At 38.2% G+C, this 26,549-nt stretch overlaps 1 protein-coding gene across 1 annotated transcript in view; it reads left to right on the forward strand.

Annotated features, from left to right (window-relative positions):
* Positions 1-26,549, forward strand: part of LOC136264636 (deoxynucleoside triphosphate triphosphohydrolase SAMHD1-like) — a 116,752-nt gene that overhangs the window by 84,347 nt on the left and 5,856 nt on the right. The window contains exons 14-16 of the mRNA XM_066059414.1: positions 5,389-5,490; positions 6,086-6,168; positions 6,219-6,252. Of these exons, the coding sequence (XP_065915486.1) occupies positions 5,389-5,490; positions 6,086-6,168; positions 6,219-6,252 (219 nt within the window). The remainder of the gene's footprint in view (positions 1-5,388; positions 5,491-6,085; positions 6,169-6,218; positions 6,253-26,549) is intronic.

Consider the following 26,549-nt stretch of genomic DNA (forward strand, 5'->3'; position numbering starts at 1 on the left):
TTTTTATTGATGTACTATGGTCCCTACTCTAGTTGAAAATTCCAAAATTTTCTGTGCATTTGTATAGATAATTATATCAAGACACACGGTAGTGTGTCGTGCGGCCCAAGAAGCCGGCGCGCCACACTGTGAGTATATTTACAGGAAGAAAGTAAACGCGATTTTCACACCTTTGTAGCTCCGTGATTCCTTATCCGATTGAAACCAAAGTTGCTACAGAAGTGCCGGCTAGGTAGGGGAGTCCACATTCCACATTTGAAGAAAATCGCTCCATCCATTTCCGAGATACGATCGGCCAAAGTTTGGGTTTTTTTTCTTCGTTTTTTTTTCTTCTACTTCTTCTTTTCGCACGCTTTGCAAAATCCGACATAAAACACGAATTCGTGCTCCAATCGGGCTGAAATTTGGCACACTTAAAGGGCTCATTAAGGCGAATCTCAGTACCAAGTTTGGTAGGAATCCAATGAACATTCACCGAGTTATGACCGATTATTTGCGTAAAATAAGGTCGAAGGTCTGTCACGCCCACAGGGTGAACCGCTTGAAGTAATGAGCTGAAAATTCCTATGTAGATGGAGTAACTATCGTAGGAGTGCCTTTTTATGGTTTGAAAGGAATCCAGTTAAAGGCCATCGAGATATGACACAAAACCCAACCTGTGTCAAAATTACGCGATCGTATTTTTATGAATAAAAAAAACTATTAGTTTTCACGCCTACTAGGCAAACCGCTTAGAGCAGTGAGCTGAAAATCGGTGTGAAGCTGGAATAATCATCATAGAAAGTCCTTGCAGTAGTACAGAAGAATCGGATTATAAACCACTGAGTTATGATTCCAAAGCCAACTACGTGTAACATATGCGAGATCGAGATACTCTAATAGAACAGTCACCCTAATAGAGCATTCAGCTAATTTATTTACTCCATTATAGAATTATATTACATTGCAAGTTATTCTGTAGGGAGTTCAGCTGCAAACAGTTAATCTTATAGACAGTTCAGCAAGAAGCAAGTCACCCTATAGAGAGTTCAGCTACAGATATATCGCTGTAGTGATTCAGAAGAATCAGAACATTACAAGTCACACTGAAGAGAGTTCAGCTACAAACAAGTCACTGTGGAGAGAGTTCAGCTACAAAGAAATTACCCTGTAGAAAGTTCATCTATACAAACAAGTTAACCTATAGAGACCAGCTGCAAACAAGTAACCCTGTAGAGATTTCAGCTACAGACAAGTCACTTTATAGTTTATACGATGTTCAGCTACAAGTAAGTCACTCTGTAGAGAATTCAGCTACATACAAGTCACTCTGTAGAGAATTTTGCTACAAACAAGTCACAGTGTAGAGAGTTCAGCAACCAAAAAACCACATGTAAAGAGTTCAGCTATACAAACAAGTTACTCTGTAGAGAGAACAGCTAGAAACAAGAGAGAGCTCAGTTAGAAGAAGTTGCCCTGTAGAGATCTCAGCTGCAAAGAAACCCTGTAGAGAGATCAACTACAAACAAATCACCCTGCAGAGTGTTCAGCTATAAACAAATCACCCTGTAGAAAGTTCAGATACATACAAATCACCCTATATAGAGTTCAGCTACAAAAAAAATCACTCTGTAGACAATTCAGCTACAAATAAACCATCCTGTAGAGAGTTCAGCTACAAACAAGTTACCCTACAGTGAAATCAGTTTGAAACAAGAGATTTCAGCTACAAACAAATCAACCTGTAGAGAGTTCAGCTGCAAACAAATCACCCTGTAGAGAGTTCAGCTACAAAAAATCACCCTGTAGAGAGATCAGCTACAAACAAATCACCTTGCAGTGAGTTCAGCTACAAACAAATTACCCTGTAGAGAGATCGGCTACAAACAAAACACCTTGTAGAGACTTCAGCTACAAACAAATCAACCTGTAGAGATTTCAGTTACAAACAAATCACCCACTGTAGAGAGAGCAGCTACATCCAAATTCACCCTGTATAGAGAGATCAGCTACAACCAAATCACCCTGTAGAGAGATCAGCTACAAACAAATCACCCTCTAGAGAGATCAGCTACAAAAAAATCACCCTGTAGAGAGTTCAGCTACAAACAAATCACCCTGTAGAGAGTTCAGCTGCAAACATATCACCCTGTAGAGAGATCAGCTACAAACAATCACCCTGTAGAGAGATCAGCTACAAACAAATCACCCTGTAGAGGGTTCAGCTACAAACAAATCAACCTGTAGAGAGATCAGCTATATAGACACTAGACACAATATAGGGAATTCGGTTACAAGCAAATCACCCTGTAGAGAGATCAGCTACAAACAAATTACCTTGGAGTGAGTTCAGCTACAAACAAATTACCCTGTAGAGAGATCGGCTACAAACAAAACACCTTGTAGAGACTTCAGCTACAAACAAATCAACCTGTAGAGATTTCAGTTACAAACAAATCACCCACTGTAGAGAGAGCAGCTACAACCTAAATCACCCTGTAGAGAGAGCAGCTACAACCTAAATCACCCTGTAGAGAATTCAGCTACAAAAAAAATCACCCTGTAGAGAGATCAGCTAGAAACACATCACCCTGTAGAGAGTTCAGCTACAAACAAATCACCTTGTAGAGAATTAAGCTACAAACAAATTACCCTGTAGAGAAATCAGCTACAAACAAATCACCTTGTAGAGAGTTCACTTACAAACAAATCTATCCGTAGAGATATCAGTTACAAACAAATCACCCCCTGTAGAGAGATCAGATCACCCTATAGATAGTTTTGATACAAACAAATCACCTGTAGAAAGTTCAGCAAGATAACAGTCATCCTGCAGAGACATCAGGTTACCCTATAGAGAGGTCAGCTAGATGAAGTCACCTTGTAGAGAGTTCAGCAACAAAGAACCCACTCTGTAGAGAGTTCAACTAGAAACTAGTTACCCTATACAGAGATCAGCTATATGTAGAAACAAGTCATCCTGTAGAGAATTCAGCTACAAACAAATCACCCTGTAGAGATTTCAGCTACAAACAGATCATCATCCTGTAGATAGTTCAGCTATAGATACAAGTCACCCTGTAGTAGGAGAAGTCACCTTGTAGAGAGATCAGCTAGAAACAAGTCACCTTGTAGAGACCAGCTACAAAGAAACCATCCTGTAAAGAGTTCAGCTACCAACAAATCACCCAGAGAGTTCAGCTATGAACAGATCACCCTGTAGAGAGTTCAGCTATACAAGTCACCCTGTAGAGAGATCAGCTAGAAGCAAGTCACCTTGTAGAGAGTTCAGCTACAAAGAAACCATCCTGTACAGAGTTCAGCTACAAACAAATCATACTGCATAGAGTTCAGCTGCAAATAAATTACCTTGTAGAGAGTTCAGCTACAAACAAATCACCCTGTAGAGTGTTCAGCTAGATAAAAGTCACCCTACAGAGAGATCAGGTCACGCTATAGACAGATCAGCTAGAAGAAGTGATCTTTTAGAGAGTTCAGCTACAAAGAACCCACTCTGTAGAGAGTTCAGTGACAAAGAAACTATCCTGTAGAGAGTTCTTCTACAAACAAATCGCTATGTAGAGAGTTCAGATGCAAACAAATCACCCTGTAGAGAGTTTAGCTACATTTCAAGTCCCTTAGTAGAAAGATCAGCTGCGAACAAGTTATCCAGTAGGGAATAATAGACATGTAACAAATATATTTATATAAATACTGATAAAATCAAAAACAGTTGAAGTATTAAAAATCTGCTCTGTCTTTTTATTCTTCCTGTGGTAAAGAAATAGGATAGGTTAAAAAAGCCCCAAAGCCAGCCTATGGCCAGCTTTGGGGTATACAAATACAAAAAGAAGTGATATCTAATCAAAAACAGCCAAGCTGTAAAAACAGGTGCAGCCCCTAAAAAGGCCAAGGTGAAAAAGATGTGAAATCCAAGGTGGTGGCCAAGAAATGGCTGTGATGGTACGTTAATGGTAAAAATTTTAATAATGCCAATTCAGGTGAATTTTGGTGCCGCTTGGTCAATTGGCACAAAATTCACCTGAATTGTCGTTATTACAATTTTTACCATTAACCTACCATCACAGCCATTTCTTGGCCGCCACCTTGGATTTCACATCTTTTTCACCTTGGCCTTTTTAGGGGCTGCACCTTTTTTTACAGCTTGGCTGTTTTTGATTAGATATATATATTCCTTACACAACCACCAATATTGAATTTAAGTCCAATTGTTGCTCTGCCTGCCTAGTCTACCTGCCTGGATGAATACCAATATAGGGGCTAAACAATGAATCGTAGAACCATTATTTTTACAAAACAATAATAAAGTCACTAATTACGTGTGCTTAAAGGGCTCTAATAGCTGCTCTTTGCACCTTGCCTTTAACTATTTTCTTGTCAACATATTATCTTCCTCATGGGCCATGAGGAAACTATGTGTGACTAGATCTGCAAGAACCCCACATATTTGGTGCATTTTTCAAATTCCATTTTTAGATTTTCCTTATCTGCATAGTCAAACGGATAATCATCCCTAGAAGCCAAGAGCTTTAAAAGTTACAGCATTTTAAAAGTGAGAAAAATTGGTTTGAACTGTGATAATACACAAAATAAACTACTGGCGCTTTACAACTTGCAAATGCAGTATTGTAAAAAATTCTGCCATCACACCTCTTGAACAGGCAAACTCAGTGCTGGTCAAGTTATATCTTATACGTAGGTCCTTCAGGGAGAAAGTGAAAACTGTTAGAAAAAGTTGAGAGTGAACTGCACATGTACCGCAACGTAAGCTGATGCCCATATCTTCCATTTACTTTGGAGCACTGACATGAAACACAAATATTTTCAAATTCCTCTTGCTTTGGGAATACAATGCTACCAAGGTTTTTGCTGTTAGTACCTTCTGAACTGAAAAAAAAGGTTTAAAATTTATAGTTTGTTTATAATATGAAATGTTTCACCCTGTTGTGTTTAAAACTACTTATATAATGCAACATTCTGGGTTATCAAAACTGCTTGTATAGCGTACATAATATCTACAAATTAAGAAACAACTATATTTATTGTTTAAAGTTGGGTGAGTCGATTACACATACAGTATGGTACTACTTAAATGTAACATTGTCTTGCGAGAGTGCAAGTGATTAACAAACTTGCTAATTAAATGGCATGGCACCTGTTTCCCTTAGAACATTCATCCCAAACAAATTTGAAATAGAAAGAATATTCGTGAGCTAAACAGGTGCCATGCCCTTTAATTAGCAAGTTTGTTAATCACTTGCACTCTCGCAAGACAATGTTACATTTGAGCGGTACCATACATACATTGCATCACCCATAGTGCATCATGCATACAGTATGTGCAACATGATACATTAAATAGTGTGTTTATAATGTCAATAACTCTAGATGGTTAAGTTTGACTATGGCAAACGTGAGAGCAACCCTATGGATAAAGTGAACCTGTACAGAAAACGAGATCCAAATCAACCAATTAAGAAGTGGAGTCAAGTAAGTGATTCATGTGATTGACTGTACTGCATATCAGGGATCATGTGGGTTTAGGTTTTTCTGGCCAATAATTTCACCCATAAACCAGCTTCACAATACCTTACTGGCTCCTTGGCAGTATATTGCTTAGACAAACCAGAAAAGTGCCTTCAGTATGACACTAATAAATAGCTACATTAAAATATTCAACGGTATTTTCTACTGACTAACTGCCTACATGCCTTATAAGTTGGCAAAGATTAAATTTGTTATGCATGAAATATGCTCTTGACTGTTCAGTGTGCATGTGTGGACTGCATATTGTAGTATTTAGTTGAAGTTTACAGCAAAGCTGTAAAGAAGCATTTTGGTATATAATCCAACCTGCTTTGATGTGATGAACTTTGTCAGTCATTTTTGGCTGTTTATTTCTGTTTTTGCTTACTGTATGTACTATTCCCATTCTGACTTTCCTAGAATTCCAATTATATTTCTTAGTGAAGATATTTTATCAGTCCATTATCTCTGTACAGCAGCTAAGTAAATATAATAGTTATTTTTAGCTTGAGATACCTTCTTGGGCCATCTATGTCAATGTGTCATCTTAAACATGTAGATTCCTGAGATGTTTCCAAAAGAGTTTTTACTAAAGGAGATACGTGTTTACTGTGATGGCTGTACTATGAAGGATGGTGAAAAGTAAGGTGTGATAATTCACCTTTAATAGTTTGTGAGTATAGTTTGTCTAGATGCTTCAATGCTTGGCTCAAGAAAGATGAAAGGGTATGATAAGATATGGTTTTACAAAAATCAATAAGTTTTGTGAATGTATCTTAAGACTTTGGTAGTACATAGTTGTGGTACATATTATATCATCTGATAGTTTATAGTTGTATGAATTACAGTAGCATATATAAGTTTGTGGGAATTATCCTCACCATTATCCACAAAATACTGGGTTTCTGAGCAAATTGAAAAGTTGACATTATATATTATTTTATTTCATATGCTTATAATCCCAATTATGCTCAAATTTGTTCCAAATTTTTATTATAAGTTTTTCACTTTATTGTCAAGATGTTCAGTGAGATAAAAAAAACTTCTAAAATTTGCCTGCACCATTTCGGCAAAAGCCTATACATATAACATGATGCTCAGTATCTAATGTATGAGCTAGTGTTAAATTCAAGAAATACAGTAATGTGAAAGTCAGCATACCACACTATGAGTATATTTACACAAAGAAAATGCAATTTTTCAGGCATGCGCAGCTCCATGCTTCCTTCTCGAATTGGAATCATTTTAATACTGCAAACTTTCTCAAGCTTCAGCACCCTACATATTAAATTTTAACAAAATAGCCTAACGGAATTGTGAAAACAAGCTCTCAAAGTTTGACTTAATTTCTTCCTTTTTCCCCTTAGTTTTGGGGGCTTGGGAGGCTTGGATTATTATTTTCGCACAATTACAAAAACCATTACAAATTACAAAATGCAAATGCGTAACTTGATTTTCTGGAGCTTTGGTACACTATTAAGACAAAATCACATACCAATTTTGGTGCAAATCTGACAAATATTCATAGAGTTGTGGATGATTATTTACATTTGACAAGTTAATGCTATGCTACTTCTAAAACCAGGTGCCAGTATATACTATCCACAAAGCCTCATGGCTACTCTTAATTTTTGTTTGCAGACATAGGGGATACACTCCCATCCAACTTGACAACATACACCATTTCTAGTAGCTTACAAGGCCTGTTATGTTGTTTTTCAGTTGTTACACGCATGCTATACTGTAGCACATAGGTTAAACTGTTTCATCTGGTTTCAGTTACCAGCCACACACCTTTCAAATAAATATGACGAAAACAGAAAGTTAAGCTTTGATATAGTACATAAACAATCTTTATTCATTGAATGAAGTTTTATTTTCTGTAGCTCAAAGCCACGTGGGTTTTGGACAAACATACCTACATACAGACATGCAGACAAGTAGTAAACCAGGTACATGCCTTTGGCAAGCTGTGGGTGTACAACCTGATTTAGAAAGGCTGGTGTGTTGTCATGCCTACACTTGCTTATGGGAATATGTAGCTTTAAAATCAGTATGTGGATAGGTTAACCATCATAACTCAAACTTTTTGTAGTCAGTGTGGGGGTAATGCATTACTTATGTAACATGTTACATAATAATTATTACTTTTGTGGTAACCAAGTAATATAACGAAATATGCTGCTATAAAAACCAGTAATATAACTCAAGTTACGTTACTTACAAATGTAATGCGTTACCTAAGTAATGAAGTTACTGTAACACATCTTATATTAAGTAATCTAAGCTAATGGTAGTGAGGTGCACAGCCAAGAAACTACAGAGCACACACCACAATTAAAATGCCCACAGCTACTACCGTGAGTTATTTACATGTAGGGACGGTTTTGCAATTGTAGCCCTGAATTATGCAATAATTCCCATTAGAAATGTATTGTACAGTGGGCACCAGAATTGTATTTGAGTGGTTATCTTGTTGCAACCACAAAAATAAGAGCAGGTTACTTTATTACGCAAATATCTCAGCTTGTATTAATCAGCATAATTATCATTGGATATAACTGCCTTTTGTGGAGTAATACTGGCACAGGATTTTTCTAGTACTGGATTGCCTGTACAGCAGATTTTGCGTACCAAACGCCTAATCCATACAATAACTTTTAAAGACGCAGCATGGACAAAACCCAGCATTCATATAAACATACTGTGAAAGTGTGAAGAACATAACTTCCCTAGAAGAGTGTTTTCAGAATAATTCCATTTAGCACCACCCATGTACTATCACGTGATTTCCTTTATTCGTGTAGACATTGTCACTCCTCCTAACTTTCTAATGAAATGGTGCTCATGCACAGTATAGCCAGACAGCTAGTGATTAACATATCACATTCACGCAAGCTAATATCACATTTTACACAAGCTAATTGATACATGCAACAATACAGTGTAACAGTTTCACAAAGTACACTTGTAAAAAAACTGCCTCATGTCGGTAGACAAAAAAGAAATGATTATTGGGTTTGCTTCTTAATGTTGAATCTTCCATCATGTGCTTGAGGGGACACCAATCCTTGGTACTACCAAGAAGGGGATGGGGTGGGGTGGGGTGGGGGTGCAAATGGGGCAGTCTGCAAATCCTCTGTTTGCCATCTGGTGTTATTCAACTGTCCAACACTTGACGGGAGTGGTGGCAGGGGTGTTCCATCTAGCCCGGCAGAAAATCCACCACTGTCACTCCTACTCCACTCTGGGTCACATACCTGGATTTAAGAGTAACAATAATAGTTGCGACCAATATGAAGTCAGTACAACCAATAATTATGTTGTGTACACATGTATAATTATTTTAATGTTGCTGTGTATATTGTGTGTGCACCTAGTGTTTATGTACAATGTATGTGTGTGAGAGTGTAAAAAATATATGTGCACGAGTGTACCAGTTTGTGATTGGTCTCCTTTACAAAAAAAAGTGGCTTGTATACAAACAACCTGTGCTGGTCAAGACTCGCAACTATAGTAACATCTATAACTGATATCACACTACTGAAAACACATTTGTAAACAGCAAGTTGGCAAAGTGGGCACTACAAAGAAATTAATGGGCAGAAATATAGACTCTTAAAACTCAAGATACTCAAACATGAGTCCCTGAAATAAATTGACCTGGAGAATTACGATGCTATAATCACAATACATGTAAATATTGGTCCCAATCTGCCCATAACACAGACGTCTGCAATATGGTTCCATCCCTTCTTTTTTCAGGGGCGTAGGGAGGGGGGGTTCCGGGGGTTCAGGAACCCCCCTGTAAAATTTAGACTTCTGCAAGCAGGATCCTAACACACCATTTAGTGTGGCAGGACAAAATGAGTGAGTTGATAAAACTTACATTCATCTCTCAGGGAAGGATTTACAGAGGTAACATGAGCCCTCTTCAAAACTTGTTAAAAAGATCGATATACTCTAATAGAGCAGTCAGGTATATACTCTAATAGAGCAGTCAGGTATACTCTAATAGAACATGCATGTAAATATCCATGTCCATATGAAGTTTTTCAGACATTCCAACATTAAATGCAAAACTTAGCATGACCTTATACTGCTATAGCTTTGGTGTGCAGTGTTTAAAGATATAGAGCTCCAGTAATTTATCACTTTTGTTATGCAAAATTAATTCATGCTATGCATATTTGTATAGTTATATTGTTTTGATTGTCATTTGTATCAGTGGATTCATGGCTCCTATACCACAGTGAGATATAACCATCACTTACAGATTACTATATGTGTCTCTATGTGTTATGCTGTCTGTTTCCACTAGGTGACTTTATCTAGTACTACCTTCATCCCTGGGGCACTTAATGCATCATAATTAATGTACTTTTTGCATAAAATATAGTAATTTGCTGAGTTTTGATTTATTAAAATATTGAAAGTCTCTCAGCGGCTGGGGGCTGCGCCCCCAGACCCCTGCTTCTAGTAACTCAATGCTGGTGCTGGAACCCCCCTTCAAAAAATCCTGGCTATGCCCCTGTTTTTTGATATAATTTGTTGATGATGCAGTAGACCACAATAATGAGACCTTGACAATACAGGATCAAGACACACGGTAGTGTGTCGTGCGGCCCAAGAAGCCGGCGTGCCACCCGTGAGTATATTAACAGGAAGAAAGAAAACGCAATTTTCACACCTATGTAGCTCTGTGATCCCTTATCCGATTGGAACCAAATTTGCTAGCGAGGTGCCGGCCAGCAAGGGGAGTCTACACACCAAATATGAAGAAAATCGCTCAAGCCATTTCCGAGATACGAGCGAACAAAATTTCGTTTTAATTTCTTCGTTTTGTTCTTCTTCTACTTCTTCATTTCGCACACTTCGCAAAATCCGCCATAAAACACGAATGCGTACTCGGATCGGGCTGAAACTTGGCACACTTAAAGGGCTCATTAAGGCGGATCTCTGTACCAACTTTGGTAGGAATCCGATGAACATTCACGGAGTTATGACCGATTATTTTCGTAAAATAAGGTCGAAGGTCTGTTACGCCTACAGGGTAAACTTCTTTGAGGAATCAGTTGAAAAGTGCTAGCTATGTAGATGGAGCAACCATCGTAGGAGTGCCTTTTTGTGGTTTGAAAGGAATCGGGATAAAGACCACGGAGATATGACACAAAACCCGACCTGTGTCAAAATTACACGATCGATTTTTATGAATAAAAATACTATTAGTTTTCGTGTCTATCAGGCAAACCGCTTAGAGCAATGAGCTGAAAATCAGTGTGTAGCTGAAATAATCATCATAGAAAGTCCTTGCAGTAGTACAGAAGAATCGGATTACAAACCACTGAGTTATGATTCGAAAGGCAACTACGTGTAGCAAATGCGAGATCGAGATACTCTAATAGAACAGTCACCCTAATAAAGCATTCAGCTGCATTTATAATTTACTCAATTATATTACATTGCAAGTTATTCTGTAGGGAATTCAGCTACAAACAAGTCACCCTGTAGTCAGATCAGCCAGAAGAAGGTACCTAATAGAGAGTTCAGCTACAAAGAAACCATCATGTAGAGAGTTCAGCTCAAACAAATTGCCCTGTAGAGAGATCAGCTAGAAGAAGTTACCTTGTAGAGAGTTCAGTTACAAAGAAACAATCATGCAAAGAGTTCAGCTGCAAACAAATCACCCGTAGAAAGTTCCGCTATGAACAGATCACACTGTAGAGAGTTTAGTTAGAAACAAGTCATCTTGTAGAGAGATCAGCTAGAAGAAGTCACCTTGTAGAGAGTTCAGCTACAAAGAAACCACCATGTAAGAGAGTTCAGCTGCAAACAAATAACCTGTAGAGAGTTCAGCTAGGAACAAGTCACCCTGTACAGAGATCAGCTAGAAACAAGTCACCCTGTAGAGAATTCAGCTACAAACACATCACCCTGTAGAAAGATCAGCTAGAAGAAGTTACCTTGTAGAGAGTTCAGCTAGAAACAAATTACCCTGTAGAGGGTTCAGCTAGAAACAAGTCACCCTGTAGATAGAAACAAGTCACCCTGTAGAGAGTTCAGCTAGAAGAAGTTACATTGTAGATAGTTTAGCTACAAAGAAACTACCATGTAGAGAGTTCAGCTGCAAAAAAATCGCCCTATAGAAAATTCAGCTACAAACAAACCACCCTGTAGAGAGTTCAGCTACAAACAAGTCACCCTGTAGAGAGATCAGCTAGAAACAAGTCATCCGGTAGAGAGATCAGCTAGAAGGATAACCTTGTAGAGAGGTCAGCTACAAAGAAATCACCCTGCTTCATCTTTTCTTCTTCCTGCGATAAGGCTCCTATTCGGTGATTATTAGTTTCTCATCCAGCCTTTCTAATTATTGTGATGCGGGCGGGAGGGTATTACCATTATGCCATTATTTTATAATATTAACACACTAATGTACAGACCTTGTCCAAATTGTCTTTCTTTCTTCTACAAACATTTCCTTCACCAGCTGATTCTACTTTTCGTGATCGCCAACTGTTTTTCGACAGTCAACTGAAAGCCTGCTTTGATGAAGTTGATAGAGCACGATTGCAACTGACACTGCAGCAATTTGTTAAGGAAAACAACAGTTCTCCTGGCGATATATAGCGCAGTGTAGCGTTCATCAACAAAAAATTATAACAGTTTGGTATCACGTGTTCTTCTGAGCATGCGCAGAGTAAATAATGGCTTACCATGCGGTAGCTTAAGAAGGATGCGGGTGGTGGATGAGAAACTAATAATCACCAAATAGGGGCCTAAAGAAAAAATGATAGGTTAAAAAAACCCTAAATACAAATACAAAAAGAAGTGAAATCTAATCCAAAACAGCCAAGCTGTAAAAAAAGTGCGGCCCTCAGACAGGCTATGGCGAAAAAAGATGTGAAATCCAAGGTGGCGGCCAAGAAATGGCTGTGATGGTAGGTTAATGGTAAAAATTTTAATAATGACAATTCAGGTGAATTTTGTGCCAAGACCAAGCGGCACCAAATTCACCTGAATTGTCGTTATTAAAATATTTACATAAAACACGAATGCGTACTCGGTTAGGGCTGAAATTTGGCACACTTGAAGGGCTCATTAAGGCGGATCTCAGTACCAACTTTGGTAGGAATCCGATGAACTAGTGATGGGCGATACCAGGATTTTCAGAACGATACGATATCGATACGATATTGACTAAAATTGACCGATATTGATACTTTTCGATACGATATTGTAACATTAATTTGCACTTGTAAATTTCTAGTTTTCACATAATTTGATATTAGCTAGCTATGGCTATACACAATGGGGATTTCCTGTCCACATACACAAGAGTAACAGTAATTAGAAAATTGCTGAAGGTAATGGAAAGCTACAATTAACTATTAAATAAGCTAAAATAGACATTTTAAAATTAAATCAGATCACGTGATGTATCGTATCGAAATATCGAGTTTTGAAAAATATATCGATATTTTTCGATATCAGCAAAAAATCAAACGATACGATATAATATCGATATATCGCCCAACACTACGATGAACATTCACGGAGTTATGATCGATTATGTGAGTAAAATAAGGTCGAAGGTCTGTCACGCCTACAGTGTAAACCCCTTGGAGGAATGAGTTGAAAATTTATATGTAGATGGAGTAACCATCGTAGGAGTGCCTTTTTGTAGAATTGAGATAAAGACCATGGAGATATGACACAAAACCCAACCTGTGTCAAAATTACGCGATCGATTTTTATGAATAAAAGAACTATTAGTTTTCACATCTACCAGGCAAACCGCTTAGAGCAATGAGCTGAAAATCAGTGTGTAGCTGGAATAATCATCATAGAAAGTCCTTGCAGTAGTACAGAAGAATCAGATTACAAACCACTGAGTTATGATTCGAAAGGCAACTACGTGTAGCAAATGTGAGATCGAGATACTCTAATAGAACAGTCACCCTAATAGAGCATTCAGCTACGTTTATAACTTACTCCATTACAGAATTATAGTACATTGCAGGATATTCTGTAAGGAATTCAGCTACAAACAGTTAATCTGATAGACAATTCAGCTACATGCAAGTCACCCTGTGGAGAGTTCATCTAGAAACAAGTCACCCTGTATCAGCTAGAAGAAGTTACCTTGTAGAGAGTTCAGCTACAAAGAAACCATCATGTAGAGAGTTCAGCTACAAACAAACACGCCCTGTAAAAATATCAGCTAGAAGAAGTTACCTTGTACACAGTTCAGCTACAAAGAAATCACCATGTAGAGAGTTAAGCTGCAAACAAATCACCCAGTAGAAAGTTCAGCTATGAACAGATCACCCTGTTGAGAGTTCAGTTAGAAACAAGTCATCCTGTAGAGAAATCAGCTAGAAGTATTACCTTGTAGAAAGTTCAGCTACAAACAAATCACCTGTAGAATGTAGAGAGTTCAGCTGCAAACAAATGTGACTGGATTTGCGAAAAGGGGTCTTCCACACACATCCAATTCTATGAACTTGGAAGACCATAACTTTGTGTTCAAGAAAGATACAATGCTGAAACTTTTTTCATCCTTTAGCCTATGTTGGTGCTCACTACTACCCAAATTTCAAGACAATAACTTTACCTAATCTGAAGTTATGAATTGCCAACGTTGGTAAATTGGATGTGTGTGGAAGACCCCTTTTCGCAAATCCGGTCACAAATCACCCTGTAGAGAGTTCAGCTACAAACAAATCACCCTGTAGAGAGTTCAGTTACAAAGTAACCACCATGTAGAGAGTTCAGCTGCAAAAAAATCTATCACTCTGTAGAGAGTTCAGCTAGAAGAAGTCACCTTGTAGAGAGTTCAGCTGCAAATAAATCACCCTGTAGAAAATTCAGCTACAAACAAATCACCCTGTAGAAAGATCAGCTAGAAGAAGTTACCTTGTAGAGAGTTCAGCTACAAAGAAACCACCTGCAGAGAATTCAGCTGCAAACAAATCACCTGTAGAGAGTTCAGCTAGAAACAAGTCGCCCTGTAGAGAGATCAGCTAGAAACAAGTCACCCTGTATAAAGTTCAGCTAGAAGAAGTCACATTGTAGAGAGTTCAGCTACAATGAAACTTCCATGTAGAGAGTTCAGCTGCAAACAAATCACCCTGTAGAGAGCTCAGCTACATACAAATATGCCCTGTAAAAAGATCAGCTAGAAGAAGTTACTATGTAGAGAGTTCAGCTACAAACAAATCACCTGTAGAAAGTTCAGTTATGAACAGATCACCCTGTAGAGAGATCAGCTAGAAACAAGTCACCCTGTAGAGAGTTCAGCTAGAAGAAATTACCTTGTAGAGAGTTCAGCTACAAAGAAACCACCATGTAGAGAGTTCAGCTGCAAACAAATCACCCAGTTGAAAGTTCAGCTATGAACAGATCACCCTGTTGAGAGTTCAGTTAGAAACAAGTCATCCTGTAGAGAGATCACCTAGAAGTATCACCTTGTAGAGAGTTCAGCTACAAACAAATCACCTGTAGAGAGTTCAGCTACAAACAAATCACCCTGTAGAGAGATCAGCTAGAAGAAGTTACCTTGTAGGGATTTCAGCTACAAACAAATCACCCTGTAGAGAGTTCAGCTACAAACAAATCATCATGTAGAGAGTTCAGCTGCAAACAAATCATCCTGTAGAGAGTTCAGCTATGAAAAGATCACGCTGTAGAGAGTTCAGCTAGAAGAAGTCACCTTTTAGAGAGTTCATCTACAAAGCAACCACCATGTAGAGAGTTAAGCTGCAAACACATCACCCTGTAGAGAATTCAGCTACAAACAAATCGCCCTGTAGAGAGACCAGCTAGAAACAAGTCACCCTGTAGACAGATCAGCTAGAAGAAGTTACCTTGTAGAGAGTTCAGCTGCAAACAAATCACCCTGTAGAGAATTCAACTACAAACAGATAACTAGGGACCCACCGATTATGCTCATAATTTTACCTATTATGCTATGCTGCACTGCTCAAAAATTCACCTATTATGCTTAAAGTAATGCTCAATATTTACCTATTATGCTCGATTATGCTCAATGTTCATGCCTTAGTTCATATGCTTTGCTATTAGTTTAACACTGCATAGAAAGAAAAAAATGAGTGGCTGAAAGACAAATAATAAATTCTTGCTGCATGTAACTTGTAAGAGAAAAGATTGATATACTCTAATAGAACAGTCAGTTTGATGATTGTTCTATTAGAGTTACTGATTGCTCTATTAGAGTATATCAATCTTATTTTGCAATTGTCATTTTTCCAGCAAGAATTTATACTATCGTACAAATATTTAACCTATTATGCTGGCATTATGCTCAATGCTTTTAGGTACCTATTATGCTCAAAATTACGCCAGCATAATCGGCAGGTCCCTACAGATAACCCTGCAGAGAGTTCAGCTAGAGTAAAGTCACCCTGTAGAGAGAATCCTGTAAAGAGTTCATCTACGTACAAGCAGATCACCCTGTAGAGAGTTCAGCTACATTTCAAGTCACCCAGTAGAGAGGTCAGCTGCAAATTATCCTGTGGGGATTAATTGACATGTAATAAATATATGCTCTCTTTTTATATTATGAACTCTGATATATGCATTATATATATAATTTGTACATTTACTGATAAAATCAGAATGAGTTAAAGTATTTATAAAATCTGCTTCATCTTTTTCTTTTTCCTGTGGTAAAGAAAAATATATAGGTTAAAAAGCCCCAAAGCTGGCCATAGGCCGGCTTTGGGGTATACAAATACAAAAAGAAGTGAAATCTAATCAAAAACAGCCAAGCTGTAAAAAAAGGAGTGCAGCCCTTGAAAAGGCTGTGGTGAAAAAAGATGAGAAATCCAAGGTGGCGGCCAAGAAATGGCTGTGATGGTAGGTTAATGGTAAAAATTTTAATAACGACAATTCAGATGAATTTTGTGCCAATTGACTAAGCGGCACCAAATTCACTTGAAGTGTTGTTATTAAAATTTTTACCATTAACCTACCATCACAGCCATTTCTTGGCCGCCACCTTGGATTTCACATCTTTTTTCACCATAGCCTTTTCAAGGGCCGCACTCCTTTTTTTTACAGCTTGGCTGTTTTTGATTAGATAACATTATGCAGTTAAAACCTCATAGTAGAAACAACTAATTGGCACTAAAATATGTAATACAATTTCTTTCACCACAGAAGGTGAATTTCAACATTTATCAAAACCATCACCTTAGGAAACTTACTTCAGTACTTCTTACATGAAGAAAAACATGCTGCCTGACTTTAACACATACAACAGTGTGAGGTAGATCTTCAAGTGACCTGCAGAAATAACCTTCGGAACATCTGATAAACATATCAACTTGCTTTTGCTCTTTGCCAATTTAGTATGTAACAGGAGCACAGTGCTGTCTAGCTGCATACATTTAACAACTACATGCAGTAGCAACCATTGTTTGAGGTTTCATACAACTGCTAACTCTAATTAATTCACTCATGTTCAGCCAAGACTGAAAAGAAGGGCTGAAACACCTTATTTACATACATACAAAAAATTCTATAAAGCGGTGTTAATTTACAGTTATATACACCCTTTGCTTTCGCAAAGTAGATCACGATCAAGGCGATGCATCATTTCCATATTTGGTCATACCACTTCATACACATACCATACCAGTAGAGGCACGTCAACCCATACAGCAGGCCATAGGTTACATGGCTCTCAGATCTCGTGATCAGTTACGTAGCCAAGGATAGGCATTTACTGTTCCTTGCCCAACCATCAATTTTGTGTAGGAAGAAGTCCCTTTCACACCTCCAGCAGATAACATGAACAATTGTAAATGTACATCGGTACTTTTCCTTTGACCATCTTTGTCCAAAGATGCCGGTGGGAGCAAGGCCGGAGGAGACGGTCCGGTTGGTCAGGCCTGAGCCAGACCAATAATCTGGAGCTGGACCAACTAGCTGACTAGCTCGAACTATATTACTTTCATGCAATCTCTGGGCGATGATATTTACACGTACATTTCAGATGTTATTGAAAATGCGTGGCATGATAGTACAGTCATTTTACCAAGAATATTGGGTCAACCTCACACTAATTGCAACAAAAGCAAACTCAACAGATGTTGTTTCCTTATTATGTCCTCAATGACAGAAAAAAAGTCCTAAGGAATCCTCATGGGGGAACAGTGTGAAAATCATTGAAATAAAAATCCACTTTTTGCTCCTTAACGGTTTGATGTTTTTTACAGTGTTTATAGTCATATCTCAGCTAGGGTACTACTTATATCAAAACTTTTTATACTATTAAAAAGCTCTCGCAAAGACGAATCTTTTGGTACTAAAACTATCACCTTAGGAAAATGTGTTAATTAGTTATAATTAAATATATCCTGGATTTGCTTACTCTTTGTACATGTACATATTTTGCAACTGTAACTACTGTAGCAATGCCTTTATGCATGTTTTTGCATGCATACAGAGTACTATAGTGAGCTTGAGAGTTTTCAACCAGCAGGAGAAAGGTTATGTTGTGGATGCACAAAATATCACATCTACCAATGAGAATGATCAGGCCCAACATTGTGTGGTATATAAGGCAGAGTATCTGTAGTTGTTTTTTAATGCTGGTGATAGCATGAGAAGAGTACTTACTAACTAACTGAACAAGCCAGGGCAAACTTTGTTAATTTTGACATTAGGTGCTGAAACCCGGGAATGAACCAGGGACCTTTAGATAAAAGTAGGTTGATCATTCTGTATTCCAGCTCACTCAAATATTCTCAATCCTTCTTCCAGCAATGGATGTACAACCTGTATTGTGCACCATCTACAAGATTTCTGCAGATACAGGTGTCCCATCTTCTACTCCAACAGTAAAGGGTAGTTCAACCATCAACCAGGTCAGTATTTCCAGGAATGACAGCATTTGTACTATGCCTGGGGAAGTAGTACATCAGCATTGTTGCTGCAAATACTGCAACCCACATCAAATAGCAAAAGACACCAACCAAGAGGAGCCAATGCCAAGCACATTAAACAATGGCAGGCTTGTACTTTTTCATCTGAGGAGAGATTTTTGGTCATCTTTGGTCATCTTCAGAGGAATTCAGGTTGATCCACTGCTCCTCTTTCAGATCAGAGACTTACTACTGTCATGCAATCATCAGATGATCTGGAGGTAGCCTTCAAACATGAACTGTGTAGCTATCCACCTGCTTTCTTTGATTCCTCTCTTTTGCTCCATGAAACAGACAAGCCAGCACTTGCTGATGCAATATAGAAGACTTGTGAAAGTGGTGTCCTATCAGAAATCCCAGATGATGGCATTCAGTATGTCTTGGCGGGTGGAACACCTCTACAATGCATCCCATGCATGGTCTTGTGTACATATGGAGACATCTGCACCAGTACACAGAATGTGTAGCAATGCAGGAAAGTACAAGGATGCCATAGATGTATTCGATAGCTATGAAAATATGAACACAGAAGATATGACACATCAGAGGCAGTCAAAAGGAAAGGCTGATGCAACTGTGAAAGTTGCTGCTAACATGCATGACCATCACAACGAAGAAGGACCAGTTTTTGTCCAACCAAACAAATGAGCAGCAATTATTTTCATGCTGAGTACAAGAGTAACTGCAAAACTATGCACCAGGAGATGCTGATCTTTTGATTGTTCAGAAGGCTGTTCAATCTGCTACCACCAGTACCATTATACCAGTTGGTAAAGACACTGACCTCATTGTTCTGCTCTGTTACCACACACGTCTCAACTACCATGGCATCTTCTTTTGTCTTGAGCCAAAGAAAAACACAAAAAAGCTTGTGTCTGAAACATCAGAGCTGCAAAAAGAAAAGCTTGGTCAAGACATCTGCAACAACATCCTCTTCATCCATGCCATTCTTGGGAACATCACATCTCTATGGGATTGGAAAAGGGACATCCCTTAGCAAGTTCAAAGCAAGTGGTATGTTCTGTGTGTAAGCAAAGGTGTTCCATTCTGATTCAGCCTTCACACATGATGTGATAGATGCAAGAGAGAAAGCTCTAGTACTAGTCTACAATGGAATGTTAACTGACACACTAGATTCCCTCTGACATAAATGGCTCTGTGAAAAAGTGGCTGCAAAAACATCCCACATAAAACCACAATCCTTACCACCAACTTCAGCAGCAGCAAAGTACCACATCCTGCACGTGTACCTTCAAGTTGAAGAATGGAAAGGATTAGCTGCAGAACTTTATCCCAGAGACTGGGGATGGCAAGAGTGTGAAGGGGGTTTGTGCCACTTCAAACATCGCTACCTCCTGGTCCTGAACATCTGCTATGGGTGATCAGATGCAACTGCCAGACTGACTGCAGTACACTAAGATGCTCATGCAAGAAGCACAATAATGAGTGCACTCCCGCTTGTAGTAACTGCAAGGGAACTGGCTGCACAAACATACCTCACAACAATGGTATTGACACACTTGCGTAGTCATACAAGGGCATTTGCTACAATCTCTTTGATAGTATTGTATATTATTAATTATATTTGATTATAACTCGTTAACACATTTTTGCTAAGGTGATAATTTTAGTACTAAAAGATTTGTCTTTGCGAGAGCTTTTTAATGGTATAATAAGTTTTGATATAAGTAGTATCCTAGCTGAGATATGACTGCAAACACTGTTAAAACATCAAAGCGAAAACGTGGATTTTTATTTTAGTGATTTCACACTGTTCCCCCACGGGGATTCCTTAGGACTTTTTTTCTATCATTGAGGACATAATAAGGAAACAAAATCTGTTGAGTTTGCTTTTGTTGCAATTAGTGTGAGGTTGACTCTCATAATGACTGTACTATGAGTAGTTACCTATAGTTTCTCAGCCTAACTAAACTACAAAACTACACATACAGTACTTTCAATTACCTTACAGTACAGCATAGTATTCGTATCGGTTTGTACAGAAATGACTGTGGGTTCTATGTATCACATATGCTGACAGTTGGCATTAATTTATCACATGTACAGCAGGTGCCTCTTTGATTCTCAGCACACTTATATCACAATTCAATCTTCATAAATAATCATTAGCATTTCTTGGCTTGGGTTCTTTTACTGGGCGAAGGGCTGGCAGTGACAAACTAGGTGCCTCATTCCATGGCAGGAAGCTGTACAGTGTACACCCATACATTACATGGCGGCCATCTGGATGAGATTTTGAGTAGAAATCACTCTTCTTCAACAACCCATTTGTCCTGTTGAGATACTGAGTAAACTCTCAGTCTCATCCCACATCTCGCCATTTTCGAATAGTGATTGATCTAGTGACTGTCCACCAGTATATTTACGTGATGATCCATTCACTTATATTGCATACAAACCAGTACAGTATACTGAATTTTTTAGCTGTGTAGCTATTCACTGTATCCAACTAGCTGCCTACTTGTAGATACATTAATTATAGGATATTCTATAAGGCAGTTGCATGGGTTCCCTGTGAAATTTGAGGAGAAAGTTGCAAGTTGCTAGCTAGTTTTACTTTAAAATTTAGCATCAATTTTAAAGCATTTTCAAGCCTTTAAATTGCAAAAAATCTGCAACTCCTGGGAGTTGCACCCACAGACCTCCTTCAACTTCTAATTGCTATAATAACTGTACACTGCATGAGCCTAGCAAGTTTCATGCTGTGTCCCCTGTATGTCAGGCCTACAATTACCTATGCATATATAGTATAGAAAGTTTGAAGAGCAACAGATAGCTGCAGGCTTGAGATTTATATTGCTAGCTAGTAATGAAATATCACTAAAATTGCATATCTGAGTGTTTAATTTCCTGTGGGGGCATGTCCCCAGGCCCCCCTAGAATGCTTGTGCTTTGCATGTCACAGAGTGTGCTTTGCACACTGTGTGACAACTCCTCTCATTAGGGACCCGCCGATTATGCTGGCATAATTATGAGCATAATAGGTGCCTGAAAGCATTGAGCATAATGCTAGCATAATAGGTAGAATATTTGTGTAATAGTATGAATTCTTGCTTATCAAAATAGCTATCACAAAAAGATCGATATACTCTAATAGAACAGTCAGTAACTCTAATAGAACAATCATATAACTGACTGTTCTATTAGAGTATATCGATCTTTTCTGTGATATGCATTTTGACAAGTAAGTTTGTGCTTCACCACTTATTATTTATCCATAAATTGGAAATTATTACTAGAGCATGGGAACTGAAGCATAAATAATTGGGCATAATTTGAGCATAATGGGTAAGTATTGAGCATATATTTAAGCATAATAGGTAAATTTTTGAGCAGTGCAGCATAGCATAATAGGTAAAATTATGAGCATAATCGGCGGGTCCCTACCTCTCATTGACAGCATCATGTATATAGTAGCAACTTCAACATATACAATGGCCTGACCAACTCATTTTTCCCTCCTCTGGCCCTGGGGAGTACACAATTATTAATGTATTGGAGTGCCATACCCTTGAGGAATCCACTGCACCGTGGTGGTCTTTCTGATGATGTTGTCTCCTCCACCAGTTTTCCATCTTAGGTATATGTTAACAAGAGTATATGAATAGTTCTTAGTAGCTATAGTTTATGTATAAACGGCTATGCCAAAATATTTAAAAATTGTCCATGCAGTTAACCTAATTCTGGCTTTAAAGGTGCTTATTTAAAAATCTTATTCAAGTTCAAAGAGAAAAGTTTTTTAAACTATCCTGTAAGGCATATGCATACCCCAGTAGATCCCCTTAGTTGGCATGCTCTACATGTCAAAAGCACGTTAATGTGTACGTCCTCATATCCTATGGTATAATTTCTGTAGTATGCATAGTGTTTGCATATTTTGTGTGTGCGTGTGTGCATGTGCCTTGTGCATGTATATAATGTATACGTGTGTCTATGTACTGAAATGAAAATAGTGGTGTACCACATTTGTAATCTCTGTAATAGACCCTCAGCAAAGCATCTTGTGCTGTGAGTTACAAACCAAGTTGCTGAGTTATCCTTAGGACACTACGGCCACTATGGCAGTGACCATAGCAGATTTTGTTCATGGTAAAGTATCAATATACTCTAATAGAACAGTCAGGGAATCAAATACTCTAATAGAACAGTCATCAAACAACATCGCAGAAAGTGTTAAGTTTCTGTGTGAAAACACTCCCAGATGTCATCTCAGAGTTGCTATGTTAAATTTTTTCAGGTTTATTATCAACCTAGAAAAGCATACGTTGCAAATAAGTGCTTTGCACACATCTTTAGTGGTAACCCTGACTATATCCCTGACCAGTAAATTGCAGTTTCCACCAGCCCTGGTTCCAATAACAACTCACAGCTACTAGGAATGTATGATATATGTTCACCACTTTGTGTTTGGTTGCAACACCTCTACAATGTAGAATTCATCATACACCTCCATGGCTCGATCAATTGAGTCTGTAAATTATATAACATAGAAATTAGTGATATCCCCAAAAACATCTTTGCTGTAAAAAAAGGTGCGTCCAAGAAACTGAAAGTACCTGAAAAAACAGCTCTACTGTAGGGCTGAGCGATAGTGAAATTTTCACTGTCCGAACGATATCAAGACACTGTTCACAATAGACGATAGTAAAACGATAGTGATAATTCACCTATTTCCTATTAGTTGCCTTCAAAGAGAGTTGTAAGGAGGGATGTACCCATGCATGTATTTTGCATAAGATATTAAACAGCCTTTTAGGCTGATTCTTGTTCCAAAAAGTTATTATTTTAAAAGTATTTTGCAGATATTTCTCCGTATTTTACCTGTTAATTACTGTCCGATAGTAAATTTTCCAGCGATATAGGCGATACCGATAGTGATACTATCCCGATATTCCGATATGCACATACTATCCCCCAGCCCTCCTCTGCTGGCTACTGAAAGAGCTGATATCTGGAGCGGCCAAGAATCAATGTTACTACAACTAATCATGACTACGAAATTTTACCAAATCTTCGTCATTGATCAACTGTGCAGATTAGCCCCTGGTGGAAGTAGTCTGCTTGATGTTCTTGACTATTATTCTTCATTACTGTGTTCATCTCTGGGATCATGACGTTGTGGTGAAATGGCTTCATTCTATCACTTGCCATTTCTTTTTGTTGTGTGTGCAGTACACATTGTCAGAGATTTGCTTAGTGATATAAAGGGCTAGACGCCAGCATATTATGCTTTCTTTTAGTTTCACCTATTACGCTATGCTGCTGTGCTAAAGATATTCTGCCTGAAACTGCCTCATAATGATTAGAGCTGGGTGGTATTGAAAACAGCAAATGGTATATCTTCTGTAAAAATATCATGGTGTTACTAAATATCACGGTAATAATGTAAAAGCCATTGGTATTAAAGTAGCAGTTCGGCAATCCATAGGGACAAATTGCCACTAACTTGTTTACATAGTTTGGTTAGCTGACTACATCAGCACCTGCCTACAAGCATTGTCACATGTCTGATTACCCTCTAAATATGGGATAAACATGCCCACAAGGAGGCCATATTACCCAGACAGTATTATATTTGCATAATTGTTCACAAATTATAAAATTTATTCAGTAGTATTAGCAAAGCTTGGAGGATAAGGAAAAGAGATTGAGCGTGATTACTAGTGCTGGGTGATATACTGGTATTGTTAGTAGTCCGAGTTATTTAAGTTATAATTATCGGTTTTGATACCACCTGTTTTTTTAGCATTGCCATAACTGCTTAAAAGTAAGGCCATTATGTTTACCAGGGGTAGATCCAGAGTTTGACAAGGGAGGATACTCCATGACCAGGATAGTAGCTACTGTAGCTATTATTATTATAAAGCAGGAGGTCTGGGCTTCCAGAAACTATAGGCATTTTTCATGTTTCAGGACTGAAATTTTTCTGTATAGTTTATGTACAAATATCATAGCAATAAATCACACTTATTAAGTATACACAATTAGAAGGAAAAATTAGGAATTTTAAGCTGTATTAGAGATCAAAGAACAAAAAAGCAGGGAAACAAAGGAATAGCTGAAAGTTGTGAAACAAGGGAGGTTGCCTGTACCTACAGGTATACTAGTGGACATCTAATCCCTACTCTTCAGTCAATCACCATGACTGAATTAGGGATTACATGTCCACTAGCATATCTGCAGGTATTATAGGCAACCTCCCTTGTTTTGCAACTTTCAGCTGTTTCCTCGTTTCCCTGCTTTTTGTTCTTTGATCCCTAATGCAGCTTAAAATTCCTAATTTTTCCTTCTACTTGTTTGTTTACTTTTTAAAGAACACATTATGACTAATGAATCCACATCTACCACAGAATAATTGCGTCTGAACGTGCACCCCAATAATCAATTATGCACAGAAAAGTGAGGTGGCCATTACACTTCGTTTGTAGCTATGCTTCACTAGTTACACAGCGTTACAAACAAAGAACAGTACAAGAAACTTCTCTACAATGAATCCAGTCACTACGGAAAATGTGGGAAAAAAACATGACACAGCCAGAGGGAAGCCCTATCATGCTATCGCAAATTGACACCTTACATTGTCAGTGAAAAGAACTAGAACACAAAGGAGGACAAAGGTAAATCCATGACAGGGGCGGTTTTAGAGGGGTTTCTGGGGTTTCCAGAAACCCCCTCTGAAATAGCGCGCACCCCTACAATTTGTCTGGGTGATAAAAAATTACAAAGTATTTATTAGCTTTTTTTCTATTGGTAAAACTTCATACTTTTGCCTTTGAAATCACCTTCACAGCGTTCAAAACCACATAGTGACCTTTATTTTTATTTATTTTTTGGTCTTCAACTTACAGCTAGGCTGAAGTTTGTAATTCCAGAGAACCTGAAACCCCCTCTGAAAATTTCTAGATTCGCCCCTGCATGATACGTGCATTGCATGCACTGCCCCAGAGACAGGGATTTATTGAGACTTAAACAAGGAATCTACAGAGTTTAGATACCTGTAAATAGCCAATAAAATTTGAGTATTCACCTTGCTGTGATCTACTGGAGCACGATTTTGGCATAGGTATTCCACTTGACTTTGCCTTCCTGTGTATCAAGTTTGGTGTCAAAAGGTGCTTCCCCTGACCAGTAACAGCTGTAAACATGAAAAGTCGAAGTAACCATTTATTGGAACCATGATTCAATCACCAGAACTCCATGCATAGGCTTGCATGTATCAATTATCAGACATTGGTCCAATTATTGGACCAGGTCTTGGCCTTGAGCTGGAACTTCACAAAAATCTGAAAAATATCCAGCCTATTTATGAAGGTCTAACTGACATTCATGAAAAATTTCAGCACGTCAGATTGCATAATGTATGAGCTATGGTTCTTTTTGCTTTTGTTGTAAAAATGCACAATAAATTATTTGATAATTAGACACACAATAATCATTTAAGGGCCCTACAGTATTCAACAGTACACCAACCAGCTCCCAACCAACTGTAAATTCTTGGTTCTTTTCTTTGTCTTTTGGTGGTTTCTAGCTACAAGCTTTGTAGGGAAACCATGGTGCCATACTTGAACTCCAGTCATGGCGATTAGGTTCCCTACACTTCTCAATAGTTAGCTAGATAGTTGTACACTGTTTTGGACTACATTCTCACCAATCTTTAGCTTCATTACAACCACCATGTTGTCTTAGGTTATGCCAATTTAACTCCCAAGTTTGACACATGTTTTTCTATGGAAGTTTCAGTGACTGCTAGCCTTGATCATGCATGGCTTTGCTTGTTTCTTTTATTGTTTGGTGACTATCACTGAAGTAGAAATTAACAATAGATTGTCATGAGCATTCAAAGTGATGAAGAGTCTTCATCACTTTGAATGCTCATAGAGTGCTCCATTGATGATGCAGGCTGAACTCGCTTCTAAAAACAGCCCCAAATCTACAGCAATATCCACATCACTCCTCCTGGCTATACTATGTTTTGTAAAAATCGGAGTAGGCATGGTGGAGATGTTTTACTTTTTCTTAGGAAAGCACTTAATGACTCTCTTCAATCAGACC

The sequence above is a fragment of the Dysidea avara genome, chromosome 8 (genome assembly GCF_963678975.1).
Source record: "Dysidea avara chromosome 8, odDysAvar1.4, whole genome shotgun sequence".
In the NCBI taxonomy this organism is placed as follows: domain Eukaryota; kingdom Metazoa; phylum Porifera; class Demospongiae; order Dictyoceratida; family Dysideidae; genus Dysidea; species Dysidea avara.